At 42.9% G+C, this 23,536-nt stretch overlaps 1 protein-coding gene across 2 annotated transcripts in view; it reads right to left on the bottom strand.

Annotated features, from left to right (window-relative positions):
* The window catches only part of pcf11 (PCF11 cleavage and polyadenylation factor subunit), a 27,132-nt gene extending 3,916 nt beyond the window's left edge, over positions 1–23,216 (bottom strand). The window contains exons 1-16 of one of the 2 annotated variants that reach the window (XM_080040971.1): positions 22,854–23,216; positions 19,908–20,033; positions 19,034–19,219; positions 17,583–17,834; positions 16,105–16,461; positions 15,281–15,846; positions 14,743–14,917; positions 13,920–14,134; positions 10,849–10,994; positions 10,179–10,322; positions 6,664–7,871; positions 5,853–5,916; positions 4,615–4,740; positions 3,935–4,058; positions 871–1,054; positions 19–174 (exon numbers count right to left, since the gene is read on the bottom strand). In XM_080040971.1, coding sequence (XP_079897097.1) covers positions 19–174; positions 871–1,054; positions 3,935–4,058; positions 4,615–4,740; positions 5,853–5,916; positions 6,664–7,871; positions 10,179–10,322; positions 10,849–10,994; positions 13,920–14,134; positions 14,743–14,917; positions 15,281–15,846; positions 16,105–16,461; positions 17,583–17,834; positions 19,034–19,219; positions 19,908–20,033; positions 22,854–23,003 — 4,179 coding nt within the window. In that variant the 5' untranslated portion in view covers positions 23,004–23,216. The remainder of the gene's footprint in view (positions 1–18; positions 175–870; positions 1,055–3,934; positions 4,059–4,614; positions 4,741–5,852; positions 5,917–6,663; positions 7,872–10,178; positions 10,323–10,848; positions 10,995–13,919; positions 14,135–14,742; positions 14,918–15,280; positions 15,847–16,104; positions 16,462–17,582; positions 17,835–19,033; positions 19,220–19,907; positions 20,034–22,853) is intronic. The other variant, XM_080040972.1, reaches the window with a different exon arrangement.
* Between the last annotated feature and the right edge of the window lie 320 nt (positions 23,217–23,536).

Below are 23,536 nucleotides of genomic sequence, written 5' to 3'. Positions count from 1 at the left end.
TGTGTGACTGTCCCTCACCTCTCCCACTTGGTCCTTGGCCGCTCTGACACACTGGAACTCCTTCTCCTTGGCGGCCGCCTGGCTCTTCTGGACTTCTTCTTCACTTTCCTTCTCAAAGAAGTTACTCTTCGCTCGCTCCTCCAGGTCAGCGATCTCCTCAAACTCTACCCAGTCCTGTAGGGGGGGCACACACACACACACACACACACACACACACACACACACACACACAGGGAGAGACACACACACACACAATTAAAATGAGACTTTGTGATAAACCAAAGTGCTACGACTGGTTTGTGTAAAATCAGTAGTGATGTTTAACTTTAGTGCGTGTTATCACTGAGTCCATAGTACCAGCGGTGTGTCTGGTAGTGTAAGTGTGTGACTCTTATTACATTGTGTTTGTGTCTCTGTGGTTGTGTGTGTGAAGTGTGAGTCCCTGTGTGTATGTCTCTCTCCGTCTCACCTGCAGTCCGTAGTACCACCTCCTGTGTGTGATCTATCTGTCTGTCTGTCTGTCTGTCTGTCTATGTGTGTGTGTCTGTTACAGTGTGTGTGTGTGTGTCTCTCTCTGTGTGTCTCACCCGCAGCCCGTAGTACCACCTCCTGTGTGTGATCTATCTGTCTGTCTGTCTGTCTGTTACAGTGTGTGTGTGTGTCTGTCTATGTGTTACAGTGTGTGTGTGTCTCTGTGTCTCACCCGCAGTCCGTAGTACCACCTCCTGTGTGTGATCTATCTGTCTGTCTGTGTTGATGTTTGTGTCTCTGTGGTTGTGTGTGTCTCTCTGTCTGTCTGTTTGTCAGTGTGTGTCTGTCTGTGTGTGATCTGTCTGTCTGTCTGTCTGTGTCTCTCTCTGTGTGTCTCACCCGCAGTCCGTAGTACCACCTCCTGTGTGTGATCTTCTTGCCGACCGTCTTGCCCGCGTGGTTCTGTCTGAAGTGCCAGTCCAGGTGATCTGCGTACAGGTCCGTCTGCGCCGCCGTGAACCTCATGCTGCACAGACAGCACTGGTTCCCCGAGTACAGCCGCGTCACCACACTCTCATACCGACTGGAGGGAGAGAGGGAGAGAGAGAGAGAGAGAGATATATTAGATAGATAGATAGAATAACATTTATATAAGGCCTCATACACCACACTCTCATACCGACTGGGGGGAGAGAGGGAGAGAGATATATATTAGATAGATAGATAGAATAACATTTATATAAGGCCTCATTCACCACACTCATACCGACAAGAGAGGGAGAGAGAGAGAGAGAGAGGGAGAGGGAGAGGGAGAGAGAGAGAGAGGGAGAGAGAGAGAGAGAGATATATTAGATAGATAGAATAACATTTATATAAGGCCTCATACACCACACTCTCATACCGACGAGAGGGAGAGAGGGAGAGGGAGAGAGAGAGAGAGAGATATATATTAGATAGATAGAATAACATTTATATAAGGCCTCATACACCACACTCTCATACCGACTAGAGAGAGAGAGAGAGAGAGAGATATATTAGATAGATAGATAGAATAACATTTATATAAGGCCTCATACACCACACTCTCATACCGACTAGAGGGAGAGGGAGGGAGAGAGAGAGAGAGAGATATATTAGATAGATAGAATAACATTTATATAAGGCCTCATACACCACACTCTCATACCGACTGGAAGGAGAGAGAGAGAGAGAGAGAGAGAGAGAGAGAGGGAGGGAGAGAGAGAGAGAGATTAATACATTTATATAAGGCCTCATACACCACACTCTCATACCGACTAGAGGGAGAGAGGGAGAGAGAGAGAGAGAGAGATATATTAGATAGATAGATAGAATAACATTTATATAAGGCCTCATACACCACACTCTCATACCGACTAGAGGGAGAGAGGGAGGGAGAGAGAGAGAGAGAGAGATATATTAGATAAATAGAATAACATTTATATAAGGCCTCATACACCACACTCTCATACCGACTAGAGGGAGAGGGAGAGAGAGAGAGAGAGAGAGAGAGATATATATTAGATAGATAGAATAACATTTATATAAGGCCTCATACACCACACTCTCATACCGACTAGAGGGAGAGGGAGAGAGAGAGAGAGAGAGATATATTAGATAGATAGATAGAATAACATTTATATAAGGCCTCATACACCACACTCTCATACCGACTGGAGGGAGAGGGAGAGAGAGAGAGAGATATATTAGATAAATAGAATAACATTTATATAAGGCCTCATACACCACACTCTCATACCGACTAGAGAGAGACAGAGAGAGAGAGAGACACAGAGAGGCAGAGATATTAATACATTTATATAAGGCCTCATACACCACACTCTCATACCGACTAGAGACAGAGAGATACATTAATATATTAATAGATAGAATAACATTTATGTCTGACTCCTGAAACAACTTACAGCAATAAAGTAAAATGAATGCCTTCATATCCTTATACATGAAATTTAAACATATTATCTTAAATCTGCCAAACTACCTGTAACTGTTTTAATGAGGCTATATTGTACTTTCACCCACTTAATTTTAATTGCGTATTGTGTATAATAATAATAATAATTAGTGCTGTCAAACGATTAAAATAGTTAACTCGCGATTAATCACATTTTTATGTATTCTAGCCTAAATGTCCCATTATTTTTTCTCATTTTAATGCTCTTTTCACACCCATTCTCTACACCCTTGTAATTCAGTGTATTTCTTCTAAAATATCATCATTTCCAATTCAGTGCAGATAGACAACAATGTAGATCCCCCCACCCTCCCCTAGAACAGCATTCACAAACATAATTGGAACTTCCTTTTTTATTTAAAAACCAGACCATAAAACAACATAGGGTATATAAAACAAATTAGTATTAAGGCTAAATTAAACTGGTTGTTGTAGGCCTAAATGTTTTGGGAGTCATTCATCCACAGCTTATTTCAGAATGTGGGGAGTGGACACACCATACACTTGTGTGTTGGTGGTTGGTATGACACTGCTGCAGCCGAGGCTTCAGTCGCCCTTCGTAGCGAAAATTAAAGTGAAAATAAATGACTGCCAGCTGCCACTAACGTTCATGGAGGTTTTGGTGGGGGTGCAGGGTTATAAGTAGGACTTTTGCAAATGACAAGCTTTCTTTTCTGTTCTTTTTCCGCGTAGTCCCCGAGTCACACACGGAAGACTAGTGAAGGTCGCGCAGTTGAGCTAGGAAGTGCTAGGTTCCAGTTTCTGCTTCAAAATAAAAGTCAGAATTTACTTGACGTTTCGCCGTTTTGCCAGTTAAATGATTTTAATGTGAAGTTACGCTGTAGGACATGTTCCGGTTGACTTAACAGTAACTCACCTGAGAGCCATATGAATTGTTTGTGGTGTTTCAGTTGTTCTAACATTACTAGTTGATTCAACAGCTTGTGAAACAACCACAAGGTTTGCTAGGCCATGACGAGCGTTAATCGCGCGATAAAAAAATTGACGCCGTTAAAATGGGTTTGCGTTAACGCCGTTAATAACGCGTTAAACTGACAACACTAATAATAATATATTTAATTTATGTATAGTTTAGTGTTGACTCACAGTTTCATGTATATAATTAACTGTATGTAGTAAACTTTGTTAGTATAAAGTGTGTGTAACTCACAGTCCCATGTATATAGTATATAGTGTGCACATAGTAAAGTGTGTTAGTATGTTAAACTCACAGTCTCATGTATATAGTATATAGTGTGCACATAGTTTAGTGTTAGTATGTTAAACTCACAGTCTCATGTATATAGTATATAGTGTGCACATAGTTTAGTGTTAGTATGTTAAACTCACAGTCTCATGTATATAGTATATAGTGTGCACATAGTAAAGTGTGTTAGTATGTTAAACTCACAGTCTCATGTTTATAGTATATAGTGTGCACATAGTTTAGTGTTAGTATGTTAAACTCACAGTTTCATGTCGTCGACGGTGAAGCCGGTGAGATCTGGAAGGTCGTCGTCTTCCTCCACCTCCTGCTCCTCCTCCTCTTCCTCCTCCACGGCAACGGGAACAGCTGGAGCCGCAGGGGAGGGTTCTGGAACACAGTGATGAAAAACATATACACTTGTTGTTAAAAAAAAATCTAATCAAGTAAAAATAATTATACAAAAAACAGCTTTCTAACTTCAAACAGTGTTCCAGGGATCTACATTTTCCCTGTGAGGAAAGTTTGTTTATTTCAGTTATGAGAATACACCTTAGAAAATGTTTCACTTCTCTGACACACACAAAGTTACACACTGCACCTTTAAACTGGTAGTTCATGTCAGTTAAGTTTGCATAACATTAGACATGTTGTGGGAATCAAATGATATCGTAAACTAGAAATTGAAAATGTACAATATAAAGTCAGTCTGGACAGTGCAGACTTTTTTTTTTGTGTGTGTGCGCGCTTGTGTGCTGATCTGCTAATATTAATATGTAAATGTATTTTGGGTGTGGCTCTATATAAGCATGTACAGGTTTCTGCCACACCCACACATGTATTTTTAATTTTTTTTTTACTACATGTTTTTTTAAATCTATTTTGTATGTGGAATAAACATAAACATAAACATAAACATAGATGCACGTAGCAGTATGTTACTGACCGGTGCCGGCTGTGGGCGGGGCTTCAGGCTGCGATGGCTTGATGATGCCGGTGGAGATGAGTTTGGACAGAAGGTCGTTGACGTCCACCTGACCAAAGTGATTCTCTGGAGGAGCCACCGGGGGCGCTGTGGGGAGAGAGACACGGGGACAACAGGTCAGGAGAGGGTTCAGTCAGTGCGTTTACATGCAGACTCGGGTTGCGTTCCGAATCGCATACTCTTTCTTTTTTCTATTCTACATACTACATCCGACGATAAAAAGAATCTAGTTAGGATGCAGTAGGCATACTATTGGGACATACTTTACTCTCTTATTTCATCATAACATTGCGCCTTGATCTTGCCTCTTGCTTTTATATCCGTCGCATCCCCGTTTGTTTTCATATGAAGGCTTCGTCGATGTGACGTCACTTCACGTGCGCACCGGATTGTGGGTCAGAATCGCCCAAATAGGATGCAGTTTTCAACACTAACAATCTTGGCCGCATGAAGTAGGACATCCGGGTACTTCTAACCATCCTAAATCTGGCCATAAGAATCGAGACATCCTAAATCTTTTTTCTACATACTATATAGTAGAAAGTAAAGTATGCGATTCGGAACGCAACCTCATAATCAGGTAAATAAAGGAATAAGACTTCAACAGGACTTGCAAAATGCATGTAAATAATTAACAATCCAATCTAATTCGCACACAAATCGGCACATTAATGGACAAGAGAAGTCGGATAAGAACACCTAGATAACTCGTTCATAGTCGGCTTTCTCTCTGCATGCGTCAGCTTGGTTTCAGTGTTTCTAACCCTCCTTTCCAAATCACATACGCTTTCTTTATTTCATAATTCATCTATTAAAAAGGTGCTACGAGGACCTTTCAGTGTGTGTTAATTCTAGCGCCCCCCTTTGGACAAAAGCGGTAGTGTTTTTACCACGCTAGCTGTTGTTCCTGGGTGAGCGTATACCCATGACAAAAGGCATTAAGAAAAACTATATAAAAATAGCATTCTTTTTGCACTGATGGTCTCGTTTGATTGTTACATGTAATATATGATCATCAGAGGAAAAATTTGACTGTTTCAGAAATATTTAAAAGTTCCTCGTAGCTGCTTTAACTGCCACTGTTACCGTCACACTCCATTTTAAATTCAAACACTTTCTAGTATAAGTAAATGTACTCGTCTAGTTGTTAAGCAGAGGTCCCTAAATGAAAGCAGGCGGTGGTGTGTGTGTGGTTTCACCTTGTTGTCCAAAAGGCACTTGGTTCTGAGGCAGGAAAGGCTGGTTCATGTTCATCATGTTCACCTGGAAAACAAACAGTTTAAACATCAGATTGACACATCCACTCTATTAAAGCTACAGTGTGTAGAATTTTGGGTTTATTTCCTAGCAGATTTTGTAGAAAGTAATTATAATATCCATAAGTACATTTAATTTAGTGCATAATAGCTGAAAAAAATGTTTTGATTTTTTTTTCTCTTCTTATTTCTGCATATTTTGGACCAAGGCCCAGTGCCGCCATCTTGAAAGTGTCATAGTTGGAATGTCATCAGGAGCATTGTTTAAAATTTAGAATTGTTCTTGTCCTTGAAGGCCACTGTAGCTTCTGTTATTATTCTAAAGGGGTGGGGTTACCCAGGGAGCGTTGCATTCTAGAACTTTGTAGAACTTTCTTGATGATGTCATATTACACACTGCACCTTTAACTTCTGAAACTGATCCTGACGTCAACTAGAGGTCAGAATAAAGGTCTGAGTCATTCCTATACGTTTTGTTGTTATAGATCATTGTTCATTTTATAAGTGTTTTGGGATCAACTTGTTTTTTACTACATTACGTGCGTCTGTGTTGCTCTCACCTTTATCATTTCAATATGTTTGTTAATGAAAATAAGAATAATGCGAAAGTGATTATTCCCCTTAATATATGAATGAGATACTTGTTGTAAGCGGTCTGCTGACATGTCTGTCTGTGTGTCTGTCTGTCTGTCTGTGTGTCTGTCTGTGTGTCTGCGTGTGCCTGTCTGTCTGTCTGTCTGTCTGTCTGTCTGACCTGTGGTTGCTGGGGGTTGTAGAAGGGCCCTGGTCCCGGCTGGTTGAAGGGCCCAGGCTGCATGTTGAAGTTCCCTGGCTGGTTGAAGGGCAATGGTCCCTGGGGGAAGGGCGGGGCGTTCATAGGGTTCATGTTCATATTGTTCATGGGCTCGGGGAAGCGCTGCGGGCCCATGTTGAAGCCCTGCTGAGGGGGCATGGGCGCGTCGTAGTGAGGGGGGGCCATGGGTCTCATGGGGGGCTGCTGCATGCCGTGCTGGGGCCCAAACATCATGTTCTGCTGGCCGGGCGGACAGTCAAAGTGCTGGGGGACGTTGGGCATGTCGAAGCGTGGGGGTCCCGGCTGGCCTGGCCCCTCAAACCTCATGGGCCCGGGACCATCAAACCTCATGGGGCTCATCTGGTTGGGAGGGCCGTCGAAGCGCATGGGCCTCTGCTGCTGGAAGCCCATTGGCCCGTTAGGAGCCATGCTGTTGTTGTTGTTGTTGAAGCGCGGCATGGGACCATCGAACCGCTGCTGGTTCATGTGTCCGTCAAAGCGTCCCGGCCCGTCAAACCTCCCCATGGGCCCGTGTTGGTTCATGTGCTGCGGCTCAAACCTGTCGGCCATGTTGTGGTGGGGGGGGTCGAAGCGCCCCGGGCCCTGCTGCTGCTGGTGGAGGGGGGGGCCGTCAAAGCGCCCCTGGTCCTCGTAGCGGCCGGGCCCGGGCCCAGGCCCTGGCTCGTACCAGCCCGGGGGGTTGGGTCTGCCCGGCAGGCCCTCGTAGCGCGGGGGAGGGAGGGCGTCGTGGGGCGGAGTGTGTCCAGGAGAGTCGCTGTGTCTGACTGCAGCCAGCGGCCCCGTCCTGACCGGCCCAGGGCCCCCAGGGGGCGGCAGCAGGGGCCCGGGGGCCAGGGGCGCGTCCACGCTCATCGGACCCTCGTCAGAGTGCTCGCTGTTGGGACTCTCAAAGCGCGGCGCGGGGCTCAGCTCCACCGGGGCAGCCGGGTCTTTCTGGTGCAGCGGAGACAGGCGCTCGCGCTCAAACCTCAGCCCCGCCTCAGGGCTGTTCCTGTGGACCGTAGGGCCGAGGGGCGGGGGGGGAGGGAGCAACGCCTCCGCTCTACGAGGGTCTGAAGGGATGAACCGCCGCGGGGCGTCATAGCCACTCTTCTGCTCCTCGTCATAGCGCTGGCGCTCTGTCAGGGGGGAAGTCCACTCCCTCTCACCTGCAGCACAAACAACCACTTTAATATCTTGTTCTCATCTATAATCCTATCAATCACATTTAAACTAGAGAGTAATATAAACAGTGACTACACACGATGTCACGGCCACAGAGCCACACTGAGCATGTGAGCGGAGAGTTAAGGTTTGACCTGTTACACCGGATCAAGCCTGTTTCCATTCACTCTTGTGAAGAGGCCGCGGTGTGAAAATACACTTAAAGTTCATTTGAAGAATTTGCAGCAGTATAACGTTTGTCTACTGCTCTGTGTTGTGGCTCTCATTGACCATAAAGGGATCGTTTCCCTGATAGCTTGATGCTACGCGCCGCTGACGTGCCCAGTGCAGCAACATGTTACTGACTACATGTCCCATGGTGCATTGTGCTGATATGACTGTGCTTCCCGTTTAAATGCCTTTGTGCTGCCTGTTTAAATGACTGTCCCTGCGTTCCAAAACACACACTTTTTACTACACTACATACTAAAGTACAGAAGAGTTTTAGGGCCACAGGAGAGAAAAAAAAAATCAGATAAGGAAGATTTTTTTCCCATTATGTCAAGAATAAAGACGAATACTCCAAAATGCTATTGGAGTTAGTGGGGTATTTATGTATTTTCAGCATACTACAATTGACGTACATGTATTGGGACATCCTAAATCTTTTTCTGGCATACTCAATAGTATGGAAGTATGGGTATTGGAACGCAGGGTGAGTGCTGCCTGTTTGAATGCCTGTGTGCTGCCTGTTTGAATGCCTGTGTGCTGCCTGTTTGAATGCCTGTGTGCTGCCTGTTTGAATGCCTGTGTGCTGCCTGTCTGCCTGAATGCCTGTGTGCTGCCTGTTTGAATGTCTGTCTGAATGCCTGTGTGCTGTCTGTCTGAATGCCTGTGTGCTGTCTGTCTGAATGCCTGTGTGCTGCCTGTTTGAATGTCTGTCTGAATGCCTGTGTGCTGTCTGTCTGAATGCCTGTGTGCTGTCTGTCTGAATGCCTGTGTGCTGTCTGTCTGAATGCCTGTGTGCTGTCTGTCTGAATGCCTGCCTGTCTGAATGCCTGTGTGCTGTCTGTCTGAATGCCTGTGTGCTGTCTGTCTGAATGCCTGCCTGTCTGAATGCCTGTGTGCTGTCTGTCTGAATGCCTGTGTGCTGCCTGTCTGAATGCCTGTGTGCTGCCTGTCTGTCTGAATGCCTGTGTGCTGCCTGTGTGTCTGAATGCCTGTCTGTCTGAATGCCTGTCTAAATGCCTGTGTGCTGCCTGTCTGAATGCCTGTGTGCTGCCTGTCTGTCTGAATGCCTGTGTGCTGTCTGTCTGAATGCCTGTGTGCTGCCTGTCTGTCTGTCTGAATGCCTGTCTGTCTGAATGCCTGTCTGTCTGAATGCCTGTCTGTCTGAATGCCTGTCTGTCTGAATGCCTGTGTGCTGCCTGTCTGAATGCCTGTGTGTCTGAATGCCTGTCTGTCTGAATGCCTGTCTGTGTGCTGCCTGTCTGTCTGAATGTGTAGATCTCTTTAGTAGAGTCTCTAACCCTGCTGGAGTTTCCCTGATCGAGACGCGCTCCAGAACCTCAACTCTGACCTCTCTGTGGACGAAGTGACACATAATAGTCCGGTTTTAAAAGCACATTGACATAGGATTTAAAAGCACATTGACATAGGATTTAAAAGCACATTGACATAGGATTTAAAAGCACATTGACATAGGATTTAAAAGCACACTATCATAGTATTACTGGATATATTAAAAACACATATTATACATAATATACAGCCGCGGAAAAAATGAAGAGACCAGTTTGGATTTTTCTTAAATCTTTATCTCTACATTACTTATTGAAACTGTTCAAAATGACAATATTTTGGCCCCCACCCCCCCCGGGGCCAGGCCCAGCAGCAGACCCGGGTTCGATTCCAGCCCGCGGTCGTACTCTGCATGTCACTCCCCTCTCTGCCCCATTTCAACTATGTCTCTACACTATCAGTAAAGCATAAAAATGCCAAAAAGAATATCTTAAAAAAAATAATTACAATATTTTTATTGTGAATTTGGTAGAAATGTTTTTAGTAGTTTATATTATTAAAATCAAAATGTTAATATTACTCAAACATATGCCTCTAAAGACTAAAACAAGAGACACTGAACATTTGAAGTGGTCTCTTCATTTTCTCCGGAGCTGTAGTATAGTATTTATAATGCTGTTCTCTGTGTCTGTCTGTGTGTGTGTATGTCTGTCTGTCTGTCTGTCTGTGTGTGTCTGTCTGTCTGTCTGTGTGTGTGTCTGTCTCTGTCTGTGTGTGTGTAGGGGGCTTACTGGTCTCTCGTGGGTCCGCCCTCCTCCTGAAGCGTAGCCCTGGTAGAGACTTGAGCGTGGGGAACTCCTTCCCGTGGTTATACTCCTCGATCATGGGGCCGAGCGGCGCCCGCGGCTCCTCCGGCTCTTTGCTGCGCCTCTCGCCTGGAGGAAGAGTTATCCAATCAGAGAAGGGCATCAGAACTACAGCACGTGAGTACGCCATGTTGGTTATACGGTTCATTTTTTCAGGGTTTTTTTTTATGTGTGTTTGTCTGAAAAATCTACAAATAAAGTATATATATATAAAAAAAACTACATGTTTCAATTGGTAAGAACACGGCAAGTGGTTTTAAACGTCCGCTGCCTTAATAGTCGGCACCAGAAATACTACCCGTCCATTAGTAATGAATTGCCCATCACGTGGAGTTTAACAATAACAATGAAAGGTGATGGAGCACTAAGCAAAGCACAAGGGTTTTTTTCTGGACCTCTGCAGAATTGAATCACCCATTCGTGAGCCGCTCATTTTGAAAACCGAGCAGGAACATTTAATCCGAAAATCACAATATTCAATTTACCGCTATATAAAATATGATAACGTTTTAAATGAAAAGTTAAAAGTGTCATTCATGTTCTCTGATGGTCAAACTACTGGATCAATAATCAGAAATATAAACCGATGTTTTACCTGAACTGTCTCCCTTCAGCTCACCTTGTCTGTCCCGTGGTGACGGCCGGTTGTATTTGAGGGGTGGCGGTCTGCCTGCTTTATCCCCCGGACCCTCTCCTTCCTCTGGGCTCTCCTCTCCCTCCCACCCCTCCTCTCCTGGGGCTCTGTGGAAGGAAAGCAAGTAGGTAAGTCAGTAAGTAAGCAAGTAACAGGGTTCGTACAGCTTTTTAAGAGTAAAATTCAAGCACTTTTCCAGCACTTTCAAGATACAATGTCAACTTTTTCAAGGAAGCCGAAGCTTTAAATATATACAGTATATAAATAAATGCTTATGATTTCATACATTGCCTTATCTGTAAAATGGGAGTGTTCATAATATAATGTGTATGGACAATCACCAAATTGCAGTATGGCCCTAAGGAGACCTTTATCAGTTTAGTTCATATGCCAAAAATGACCATCTATCAGGTTAATAACAACATGACTATACTTGAGCAATATCACATGAGATGGAGCATATTGTCACTCTATATCAGTGCTGCTGCAGTGTCCTCTCTCCCAGCCAATTATTTTTGCTAGTGTCCTGCAAGTTTACATATTGTTTATAATAAATCAGAAATAAAGACAATTGGAAAATGTGATAAAACATCAAAAATCTTATTAAAATAAACTAATTCATGAATTGCAAAGTCGTAGGACAAGTTTTAAGTAAACATTGGGTGTGGACACATTAGAAGTGGAGGTCTGGGGGTCCCCCCCAAAAATCTTTGAGCATTAAACACTTAATTTCCTGCATTCTGGTGAATTTTTATGAAGCAATGTGTGCCTTTTCTGCATTCATTTTAATGAAAAAAAGGAGAACATTCACGGTTCCGCTGACACAAATTTAATTGAATAGCCTACAATGCATGTGTAGTGCTTTCAAATATCTCCTGTAGCCTATTGTTAAAACATTTGGTTAAACTGTAATAAAGGTAATTATTCTATATCATGTCTACTATTGAGGGTTGAGTGGCTGGTGGTATTTTACTAGCAGCATTAGGCTTTATTCAAAGAAGGAAACAAGTAGGGAACAGTTCAACACCAATGCAAACCAACCTACTAAAATAAAAACATCTGGGGACCAACCCAGATATTTTATTTTAGTAGGCTCCCTCCTCTATGCTACCTTAATTTGTGTTATGAAAAGTGCTATAAATGTGCAATACATAGGATACAGTTAATTACACAGAAGAATAAAAGCATTTTTATTGGCGGATGAGCCATTAATAACTTTGCAAACCTAATTTTCAAACAAATGTACCAAAAACAATGTACAAAACGATCCAAAGAACTTCTGAATTTACTAGAGTGAAATTGAAGCGTTAATATGTTTGATGCATGCGCGATTGCGCGCTCACCGGCCGGCGGGGACCAGGCGGGGACACAATTCTTATCAGCGGAAACTTGGCACGCTATCAACACACATAGAGAAGGTGCAGGGAGGGGGCTCGCCTCACGCTTCGAATGCACAGTGCACATCAAAGTATAACGTTAATGCGCGTTCAGAAAGAGGAAGTCACGGCACTCATGTCTGTTAAGCCCGTATCTCACTGGGCTGCGACTGTTTGCGACAAGTTGGAGACTGCAGTCGCGAGGGAGTCTCTAAACTGTCTCCAAACGTTCGCGGAGGTCTCAATTTCCTCGCATGAGTGTAACATCACGTTACAATGAAGTAACCCCCAAGCTTACGTTATCTAGCTAACAACATGAATTTGGAGCAATACATTATTGAAAACTAGCTGGTCAGCTAATTGCTAACGGTGTTGAGCATCAATTTAGCATGCTATTTATTTGTATCAACAAGTCAATTACACATACAAACTCGGGATTTGGTGTAACTTGCAAAGAAGAACATGATTGAACAGTCAACCAGAGTGACATAGTCCGATACGTTTTAACGAAAAAAAATTCTCAACTGATTTACCTTTGGCAGGAACTCTAAGTGCCGATTCCCCCATTGTGTACAGCTGGAGGTACTTTAAGCAGACCGTACAGTAGCCTATGCCTGTCGGTTATTAGGGCCTCGTCATAACCAAATGGAAACGGATATCTGATATGGAAGTATCGGGAGCAATAGGTCCATGAGCAGCGACTCGTGGTTCTGGATAATTCCTGGAGCGATCGCCAGGTGTGGCGCGTGTCCCAGGAAAGAAAACACGGGGAGCAACTGCACTCGTGCATACAAGACGGCGGCGAAGAAAACATTGCGACAGATTTTTTTTTTAATTTACAGAATAAAAAAATGAAAGAATTTGATGAATTACGACACTGGTCAATAAAGAGAAAATCCAGCATTTTCCAGCACAGTGTTCAGATTTCAAGCACATTTCAAACCTTGAAAACACTCGATTGAAAATCAAGCATTTTCCAGACTTTCAAGCATCTGTACGAACCCTGAAGTAAAGTGTATTTCTATAGCGCTTTTCACAGACAGGGTCACAAAGTGCTTTACAACATGCATTGAAAATAAAAGCACAGTAAAAAATACACCTAAGAGTAAAATTAATTAAAACAACACAACAGATAAAATAAACAAACGTATAAAAGACAGAAGTTACCCAAAAGCTGAACTTGTGTTAAAGGCCAGTGCAAAAAAGTGAGTGTTAAACTGGTCAACTTTAAAGGGTTCCAGGTTCCATTCACTCACACAGTCTGGCAGCATCTGAAGTCCTCCTGCATCCACACTATTTCCCTATTTTACTTCATACTGTCATATTGTATGGAATGTGAAGCCCACTGAGGTAAATGTCTATTTGTGATATTGGGCTATGTAAATAAAACTGATTTGATTTGAAAAGTGGCAGGGCGGGGAATCGAACCGCTAACCCTTGGATGAATTGGCCTAAATGTATTTTATTTTTTATTTTTTTAAAGATATTTTTTGGGCATTTTTATGCTTTATTGATAGTGTAGAGACAGAGTTGAAATGGGGCAGAGAGGGGAGTGACATGCAGAGAACGACCGCGGGCTGGAATTGAACCCGGGTCCGCTGCTGGCCCTACCGACTGAGCTAAGGGCGCCCCCTAAATGTATTTTCTATGCGTTACCTGTGAGCCATGACTTGAGTCTTCCTGAGCTTGGACTTGTGCTGGTAGTAGGTGAGCTCTGCGGCGTCCATGTTGCCCGGCTTGGCCGTCGGGTCCCAGCTGGCGGAGCGCTGCAGCTGCTTCTCCTCCTGGTACTGGAAGAAGTGTTTGATCTGGTGAGCCATGTTCAGGAAATCCTCCTGGGAGATCTCCCCACTCTCCAGACGCTTACTGGCCTAGAGGGACAGAGAGAGAGACAGGCAGAGAGAGAGGTAAGACAGGGTTAATACACACTCTCCAAGCGCTTACTGGCCTACAGAGAGAGACAGGTTTAATAGCAATACTCAATATAAAATGATATGTCCCTAAAACATAATGCCTCCGACCTTGGGCTATCACAGAGGCACAGGAACTCTTCTGCATTTTGTGAAATAGCAGTGTTTCCCCCCCCCCCTCCAAATGGCAAATATGAAACAAGATACATTGGTCCAAACAACCATGCCTATACTAACCTCCGTCCCCTCCCTTCAAAGGTCTACTTACACGTACAAACATATATAGACAAACTTATAAGTATACATCCGTGAGGAAATCCCAATCTGAAATATGTTTATTAACCTATATAAGCCTAACCTAATAAGTTGTTCTGCTTCTCAGCCCTTTTCTAACGAGTACAGCAAAGTGTAAGACAGTTTATTTTCATTGTGTGTAAATATTACTTTGTTGTAACTGTCCACTTGCTTCATCATTTCATTTTATTGTTTATTATTGCTTTTTTCTGCTTATGCTTTTTTTCTTTTTCTTTACTCGTTTGAAAAATAAAAATCAATTCAACCCAGCTTACCCTCCGGAGCAGGTCCTTCTTTGAGGCCGAGTTGAGGACCTCAGGTATCTGCATGTTGGCGTCCACACTGAGTCTGTGTTTGGGGGTGCGGGGGCCGGCGGGGCGAGTCGGGGTCCCGTACGGTTTGTGTCTGAGGGGACTGGGCTTCACATGAGCCTCCTCTGGACTCTTCAGACTGCAAACACAACGACATGTTAGTCTGTTCACATCAGGGAAACACAAGCTTAATTCATGTTAACACGGCTTGCAGTAAGAAAGATAGATAAAGCATTATGGCAAATTCAAAAAAGTACTAACAGTAAAAAGTTGCCCCTTTAATTCTTATCGTTGTCACAAGCCTTTGAACATATTATAGGGATGAAAATATAAGTTATATATATTTTAGAAACTGATTTGAGGAACAGAGGAGTAATAGGGTCATGGGAGAGGGGAAAGAATTTGGAATCTTTTTTTTTAAATTAATTACAAAACAGATAAGTTAAAACCATAAAAGTTATCAGTGAATAAACTGCATAAGGAGTAGTATAATGGTACTGACTGCTTGTTCTCTTCCCAGCCGCTCCTCCAGCGAGGCTGTGCGTCCTTCCCTTCCTTCCCGATGACGTCGTGTCCTCTGGGGGAGTGTGAGGAGTCTCTGTCCCCCTCCGGCCTCTTGGACCGTCGGCCCTCTGCCTGGTTCTTCTTGGGTTCCTCCGGTCGGGGGGGTCTGCTGCGAGCTTTGCCTGGTTTGTGTGAGGGCGAGGGGGACAGAGAGCCGCTACGCGCACCGTGGCTCTTAGGAGACCGCCTGTCTTTCCTCTTAGGAGAGGCAGCGGCCGTCGGGGAGCGTGAGCGAGAGCGTGTGCGTTTGCGTGCGTGTGTGCGAGCGTTGCCTCCGGTCTTAAAGTCGGGCTTGTCCACGGTCACGCTCTCATGTTCATGTTTGACCAGCGAGCCGTTGAGCAGCTTGCTCTTGGCTCTGGCAGCCTCTTTGTTCTCCGGCGTTCTCCTCTTCTCTCTCTGCTCCTCGGGGTTCAGCTCTCCACTCACCTTCTCCTGGGGACGCTTCTTCAGACGGGGGTCTTTCTTTGGGACGTCGCTGGACTTCTGCAGCTCGGCCTCCACCTGATAATAGAAACAATCATTCATTTTATTGACGGGAGCCTTTCATGACACCGTACAGTTAAAACAAGCAACAAAATAAATGTTGGGGTCATTTCTGTAAAGTTTATCAAACTTGAATAATAATATCTTTAATTTGGATTGATCAGATGCTTTACTATCATGCTACTAACTCCCAGAAGTGCACAGAAGGATTTTCATATTTGGGTTTACAGGAGCTTTAAAATAATCTATCCTTTCCCGTCCCGTGTGAGCGCTGACCTGTTTGTTTTTGCTCTGGAGGTTTTTGGCGGCGGGCGACTGAGACTTGGATTTGTTCCTCTCGTCCGGAGCCTCTTTCCTGGGTGTGCGTGTGCGGTCGGGCCGGGCGGGTTTCTCCGGGGTGGTTCCAGGACTTCCAGAGGCTGAGGTGAGGTCAGCTTTCCTCCCAGCGTGAGGCTCTTTGGCCGGGGGCCCGGAGCGGTTGAGCCGGGGGTCTCTGGTGGGGGGTTTGGGCTCTGGGTGGGGCTGAGGGCTAGGCATCCAGGGCCGGACCACTGGGGCGGGCTGGGCCACGGGGGGTTTCTGAGGGGTGTTCACTGGTGATGGAGCCGACGTTGGCATCACAAAACCACCCGCCTGAGGACAGACAAGACATATTTGAATTTTTTATTTTATTTCAGACATATCAAAAACAATACAAAACAAAATGAAAAGCATAAAAATACAATAAACAAAATGTATGTTTAAATGACTTCACAAAAAAAAAAAAAAAAAAAAAAGATCTGTATTGATGCGATATGCCTGAAAAGGAGCAGTAAAAAGTATACACTTATTTAATCCTACCCAAAGTATACACTTATTTAATCCTACCCAAAGTATACACTTATTTAATCCTACCCCTTTCAAAAAACAAGGTGCGGTGTGTAAATCACTTAGCTGTTACTACAAATGATTTATTATTACTTTTATTTATGTTGATACTTTTCTACTCAAAATACTATCATGTTTTTTTTAATTTTTTTTTCCATTGAAGTTCACTCACGAGAATCCCAATGTACCTGTACTGTACTGTCCTGTGCAAATGGCAATAAACAAATATACTATTCTATTCTCATATTTGAATATTTAGTGGCACCTAACGTTGAGATTCTAGATGTCAACGCTCCCTTGCTAACCCCTTCCTTTTGGGAGAATTTACAGCATGTGCGTGTGTGAGCCTCTATGTGTGTGGGCATGTGCGTGAGAGTGAGTGAGTGAGTGAATAAAGTGAGTGAGTGAGTGAGTGAGTGAGTGAGTGAGTGAGTGAGTGAGTGAGTCTCTGGTTGCGTTCCGAATCGCATACTTTCTACTATATAGTATGTAGAAAAAAGATTTAGTATGTCCCGATTCTTGTGGCCAGATTTAGGATGGTTAGAAGTACACGGATTTCCTACTTTATGCGGCCAAGATTGTTAGTGTTGAAAAGTGCATCCTATTTGGGCAATTCTGACCCACAATCCAGTGCGCACGTGAAGTGACGTCACATCGACGAAGCCTCCATATGAAAACAAACGGGGATGAGACGGATATAAAAGCAAGAGGCAAGATCAAGGAGCAATGTTAGGATGAAATAAGAGAGTAAAGTATGTCCCAATAGTATGCCTACTGCATCCTAACTAGATTATTTTTATCGTCGGATGTAGTATGTAGAATAGAAAAAAGAAAGAGTATGAGATTCGGAACGCAACCTCTGTGTTTGTGTGTGTGTGTTAAAGTACCAGTTGTGCTTTGGTCTGCTCCAGCTCCAGTTCTATCTTCTTCTGCTGAAGCTCCAGCAGTTGTTTCTGTTTGGCGAGCAGCTGCTGCCTGATGAGCTGCTCCTGGGTCAGACTGGAGGGAGAGGGGGCCGGGGGGATGGGGGCGTGGGGGGGAACAGGGGCATGGAAGACCGCTGGAGGAGGCTGCTGCTGCTGCTGCTTTGGGGCCGAGGGCTTAGCAGGGGCCGGCTGTGGAGAGGACGCCTCATCAGACTACAGAGGACAGGGACAGAGACAGAGAGAGGGAGGTACAATGTCAAGTTTGTAACTAGATTAGATTATCACATATATCGAACTAGACACTCGAACGGACCTTTAAGATATCGGATAAATGTCCAATGCATGGCTGTCTCCACTATGCTAGGTGGCGCTGTAGCCCTTTCAACCATGCTTTCAACAAGTGTTGAAAGAGCCACGTCCGGTTCTCTTCCGGCAACAACCCATGGTGTAGCCTATTACGCGCAGGCACACAAGCACAGAACGAGAAGTCCGATATGAGATGTCCGATCCCTGTTTACATGCAGAGAGAATGCCGACAACGAACGACTTATCTAGGTGTTCTTATCCGACATCTCTTGTCCGTTATCGTGCCGATTTGTGTGCGAAGTAGATCGGATAAAGGTGTTTACATGCAGTTTAAAAGTCCTGTTGAGGTCTTATTCGTTTAGTTATCCGATTATGAGTCTGCATGTAAACGCACTGAGTGTTTCAGTACAGTGCTACTTTTTTCCTCAAGCGCATATTGAAAATAAAAAAACTGCACCCTATCATATTTTCTCCATAATACTCCTCACTAACTCTCAGTGCAATGGAAGGTTGTGTTTTAATTGTTCCATCTCTTTACCACGTCAAAAACACTTATAAAGCTTTGCTGGAGCTTCTTCCTGTCATTTTGGAGAAACTCTTAATGCAATTTCAATATTTTCTTACGTCTAATCTTGATGTTTTTTTATGCCCCTTTAAAGCTGCAGTGTGTAGAATTGTGGGTTTTATTTCCTAGCAGATTTTGTAGAAAGTAATTATAATATCCATAGTACATTTAATTTAGTGCATAATAGCTGAAAACATTTTTTTTTTAATTATTATTTTTTCCCTTAGAAAGGGTCTCATATATGTCCATATTTCTGCATATTTTGGACCAAGGCCTAGTGCTGCCATCTTGAAAGTGTCATAGTTGGAATGTCATCAGGTGCATTGTTTAAAATGTAGAATTGTTCTTGTCCTTGAAGGCCACTGTTTTTTTCTGAAGTGCATAACGAAAAATAACATCCTCTTAATTTTTTTCTACCCAATACCTTTACCTATGAAACGTTACGTTGTGTTTTTATTATTGTTCTAACTTTACTAATTACCTGTAGAAATGCTAGTAAAGCCTTTGTCCCCTGTGTGAATGTGCAGCGTGTCATACAGACCTGCTTTAAGAACTTGGGGTTGACGTGGATGCTGGAGGAGTTGACAGTGGGCGGTAGCGGCTTGATGGGCCAGGCGGGGTCCACTGCGTTCACTCTCACATCCAGAGCATAGAGCTTCTTCAGCGGGAAGACTTCCTCCCACGTGGACCGCAGCTTGAACAGGCTCTTACGTGTGTTCTCATCCACCTACAAGCACAGGACATGGCTTGGTCCACAGCGAAACACTGAACCCACGCACTGAAACACTACAGCATCTAGTCACTAAAACACTTTTTTAGCATCTTGTCACTAAAACACACTATATATATATATTTATAGCAGGAGCACGGCAGAGGGGCTAACGTTACCACTAGCAAAATACACTTAAAAAAAAGGTTGAGTCAGTGATTCTGGAGAATGCTTGTGGTCAAACTGAATGAATATCTCCTCATGAACTTACCGCTTCATGTCTGTACTGTGTGTTTGATGGAAGAAAAATATATCCAGTGTTAATAAATAGCCTAGTAAACCGGTATGTAACAAAAAAAGGGGCCCACCGTGGCTAGCAACATGCCAGTTTACAGAGCAACACAATATGTTAACACAACGGATCGCGATTTCGACAACAAGCTAAATCTCTCCAGAATCACTGACCCCACCTTTAACACACACTTGTAAAAAATATTATAAAGTTCAAAGCATGAGCCCTCCCTCCTTCTACCACGTTTACTAGCAGGACTAAGGTAATGGCGTCAAGAGGACGGGAGCAGAAAGCACGAGATCACAGTATAAAGCAAGCAACAGGACAGTGGGGGAGTGAATGGGACGGGGGGGGGGGCTACAGTGCTTTACATTTAGTTTAATAATGTCTGAACGGCAGTAAGGAGAAGTGTACCTTGTCAAAGACACATATAAATGAAGTGATTAGGTTTTTAGCAAACACTGCAGTGTACTCTCCTCCCACATTCTTCACTATGGAATCCACTAAGTACAAAACGGGAAGCTTCTCCATGGAGGGCGCCTGGAGCAAGAGAACTCAACAAGTTTAGAAAACAACAAGGGTTAAGGCAACATTTCATTTCACAATAATAAGATAAAAAAACAGTGACAGTGTTTATTTAAAAAAACAGGCAATTTGATGCCTGGAAAACGTCCCCACAGAAACCACCCCAGTGTGAAAAAAATGATTTTTTTAAAAAAGTTAAAAAAATAGAGTAAAAGTCTGTGACCGAAGACACATGTAATAAAAAAAAAAATGAAAAGTCAAAAATTTATTTTTAAAATCTGTCTTTTCTTCTTTTTCTTTCAGGGGGAAAAAATACTCCAATAAAATCCATCGTGATCGTTCCCAGAGACAAAAAAATCAGCAGCAAATCATCTTCAGTTTATCAGTCACTTCTTCAAAAAATGTTAAAAAAAAAAATTTAAATAAAAACTGTCCGTGAAGGTAAAAAACAGTCCTTCCTCCTCGGGAACCTTGTTACCTCCAAAGAGGGCCGTCTCCTTTAACCACTCTTTGTACTTTACCGCAGCGACATTGTTTCAGTTTGACTTCACACACACACACGGTGAGTTTTGTCTTTTAGAGCCACTCGAACCCTTTAGATATTTGACCCAGTTTAAAACACACTGTTTGCTTGTTGTAAACCATTGTTGTAAGTTAACCCATTAAAGTTATCTGTAAGACTGCGTTTTAACAGCAGACTTTAAACTCTAAACGCTGAACCAGTTAAGAGTAAAAACCAGAGAGCAGTAAATTACACTGGGAAAGAAAAAATGACAAAAAGCACATTTCACATCTTTTATTATAAACATTTTAACCATTTCAAAAAATTCAAAATGACATTTTTGGTAAATGATTTTTAATGCAGAAATCCGATCAGGCTTCAGAGTGAGTGAGCATAGATAGCTTTTGTTAACTGACTTAACTGCTGACTGAAATGCATTTCTGTCTACAGAGGGTGAAGGGGCTATTTAAAAAAAGCCCCCCACTCTAACAATAGCATCTAGAAACATGTGTCTGTGCTGTATACTGGCAGAAAGAACTAGAACAATGAGCTTAACAGTCAAGTCAAAATCCACCGTAAGTGACAAAGTCTTAACAAAGTAAAAGCTTCTTATGCGTTTGAATCTCGTCGTAACGCATTAATTTATGTCTCACTGCTATTCATTATCAATCAGTCACTTCTTGACTCTTTTAGGAGTTAAACTGTTGGACTGTTCAACTCGACATCATTGTAAATGAAGGTCACCCCTCAATTGACGTCTCAAGTATAAAGAAAGGTTAAATGAATAAATAATGGACGTCAACTCTGCTGTGTAAGTCTGTCAATTTTCCTGTTATTTTCTGAGAAGGCCACTGTGCTTTTGTCTAGTATCAGAAAAGGCAAATTTCTGCACGTATACTTTTTTTTTTTTTTTAATTATTGTATTATCTAAAAATGTAAAACTATTTATCTTGAAAGGCATCATATGTTTTCCAGGTTGTTTAGACATTAAGGCGGAAACTTACATGTGATATTTTTACTGTTACAGTCATATAATAGTATTATTTTTCGTATTTATTTACATACTGTTTTATATTGTGATGTAATGTTGAAATTGTGTGGAGTTAAAAAAAAGGTATTTGGGGCTCAAAGCAAACGTTCAAATTATTTCCTATTATATAATCTCACTGTGTAACTTCTGTTGAAGTCGGCTAATTTTATCTAACCTCTGTTGCTTTGGCTTCCTAATTGTTTAAATGTTTACCTTCAATTAGCCATTAACTTACTTATTAACATTAAAAACACCGACCCTGGAAGTCAATGGTTTACGTTGATTTCACAGGGGGCATTTGTGACTGAATTTGTGACTACATTATCTCAAAAGTTTTACCTTTAAACAATGTTATAACACTTCAAATCTGCTTTCTAATCTTAAATAATATAGATTCTCTTATTTCCTGCTTGAAGTAAATAGTTAACATTGATTTCAAGATCGGCATTTAACTCAAATCAAATAATCTAAAAGACATTTTTTTTTTGATGATTCACTAGGTTTTCAAATATATTTTTTAAAGTGAATATTAGAACAGAGTTTGTTAGTTTTTATTTGAAGTAAACACACCACAGCACTGTAGCCTTGGCAACAATGGGTTGTCTAAAAATCTGTCGTCATCTAGTTTGGCTGTACTAGTCCAACATACTCTACCTAAGCAAAAACTATATTAATTGTCCTGTTAATGGGTGACATTGATTTCACAGGGGACATTGTAACATAATAAAGCAAATACGTTTAAACTCATTACTTTTTAGCGATTCACTTGGTTTGTAATCAAGTGGAACACAGTCCGTTTATGTTTGAACTAAACAAATACAACTGTAGCCTTGGCAACGACGTTTGGTCTCAAAAAACTACCATTAGCAGTGAAACGCTATTATCTCAGTCTAGTTTAGAAATACTTATGAGTAATATATAGTCATAAATCTATTAAACATATGTATCTGTAGGTATTTATTCTCAAATATACACATTTACTTACAGTTACAGCTGGACGTCAACGGCTAACATCGATTTCACAAGACACGTGACATTTCCCTTACATAATATCAAAAACAGATTCCAAAGTTCATCATTCTTACGGTGGATTTTTACTCAAAAGCTCGATAGATATCAACAATTACATTATGTGTAAGCAAGTTAAACGTTTTTAATAGACATGGATTAAGCCAAATAAAGCCTGTGTTGTGTTGTGTAGCCTAGCCTAGTAGCCGTTTGAGGCCTCCTCCATTTTACACACTGACTAACTGACATGTGATTTCGAAATAGTAAGAATATTCTCTTGGTAGTGTATAAAAACCTTGCTGATTTGCGCTTCAATAATCGCGCCGATGTCGCTGGCGCAGCTGAGGTTCTCCTCGGCCAGGATGGTGAGCATGTTGATGTGAGGTTTGCTGTTGAACGTCAAATCTTCCAGGGACGACTGGTACTCTCGACACGCGTCCGCCATCTTTTTGCGATCTTTTTGCGATTTAGCTTCGCGGCGGGAAACCCCCTAGCGCTGCCTTATCGATAACATCACCAATAATCAGCGGAAAGTCTTTGAACACAAGCAGCCGGGGTTTCCGCGCTGTTTCGGGGTAGAAAAGCTGCTTCGTTGTCGTGTTTATTTCAGCCCCAGTCGTCCTTTCTTCCCTTCGTCCGCCCGTTGCTTTCGACGAGAAGAAGATGGCGACTGCAACTGAAGGGCGCCTACGTCACAAATAGATTTATATGAGCCATGACGTAGGCGCAGTTCCATTGGCTGGTAACTGGTCGTCAGCGCGCGGGTTCTTGATCATCATTGGTTCGATCGAATAACTGCCACACACACGAGCCAATCAGATAGCAGCAATGTGGGCTTTTAGCGAATGCGGCGTTCGTTCTGTTCTCCACCCGCATTCGACTTAGAATCGCCCTACTCTGACTCTGATTGGCTAGTAGGGCCCTTCTCTGTCTTAGGTGTCTTGTGATTGGATGCTTCGGGTGCCTACTAAATAACTA

Source organism: Ammodytes marinus (assembly GCF_949987685.1).
Source record: "Ammodytes marinus genome assembly, chromosome: 14".
In the NCBI taxonomy this organism is placed as follows: Eukaryota; Metazoa; Chordata; class Actinopteri; order Uranoscopiformes; family Ammodytidae; genus Ammodytes; species Ammodytes marinus.
Note: the sequence above shows the minus strand (reverse complement) of the source record. Positions and strands in the feature narration are given on the sequence as shown.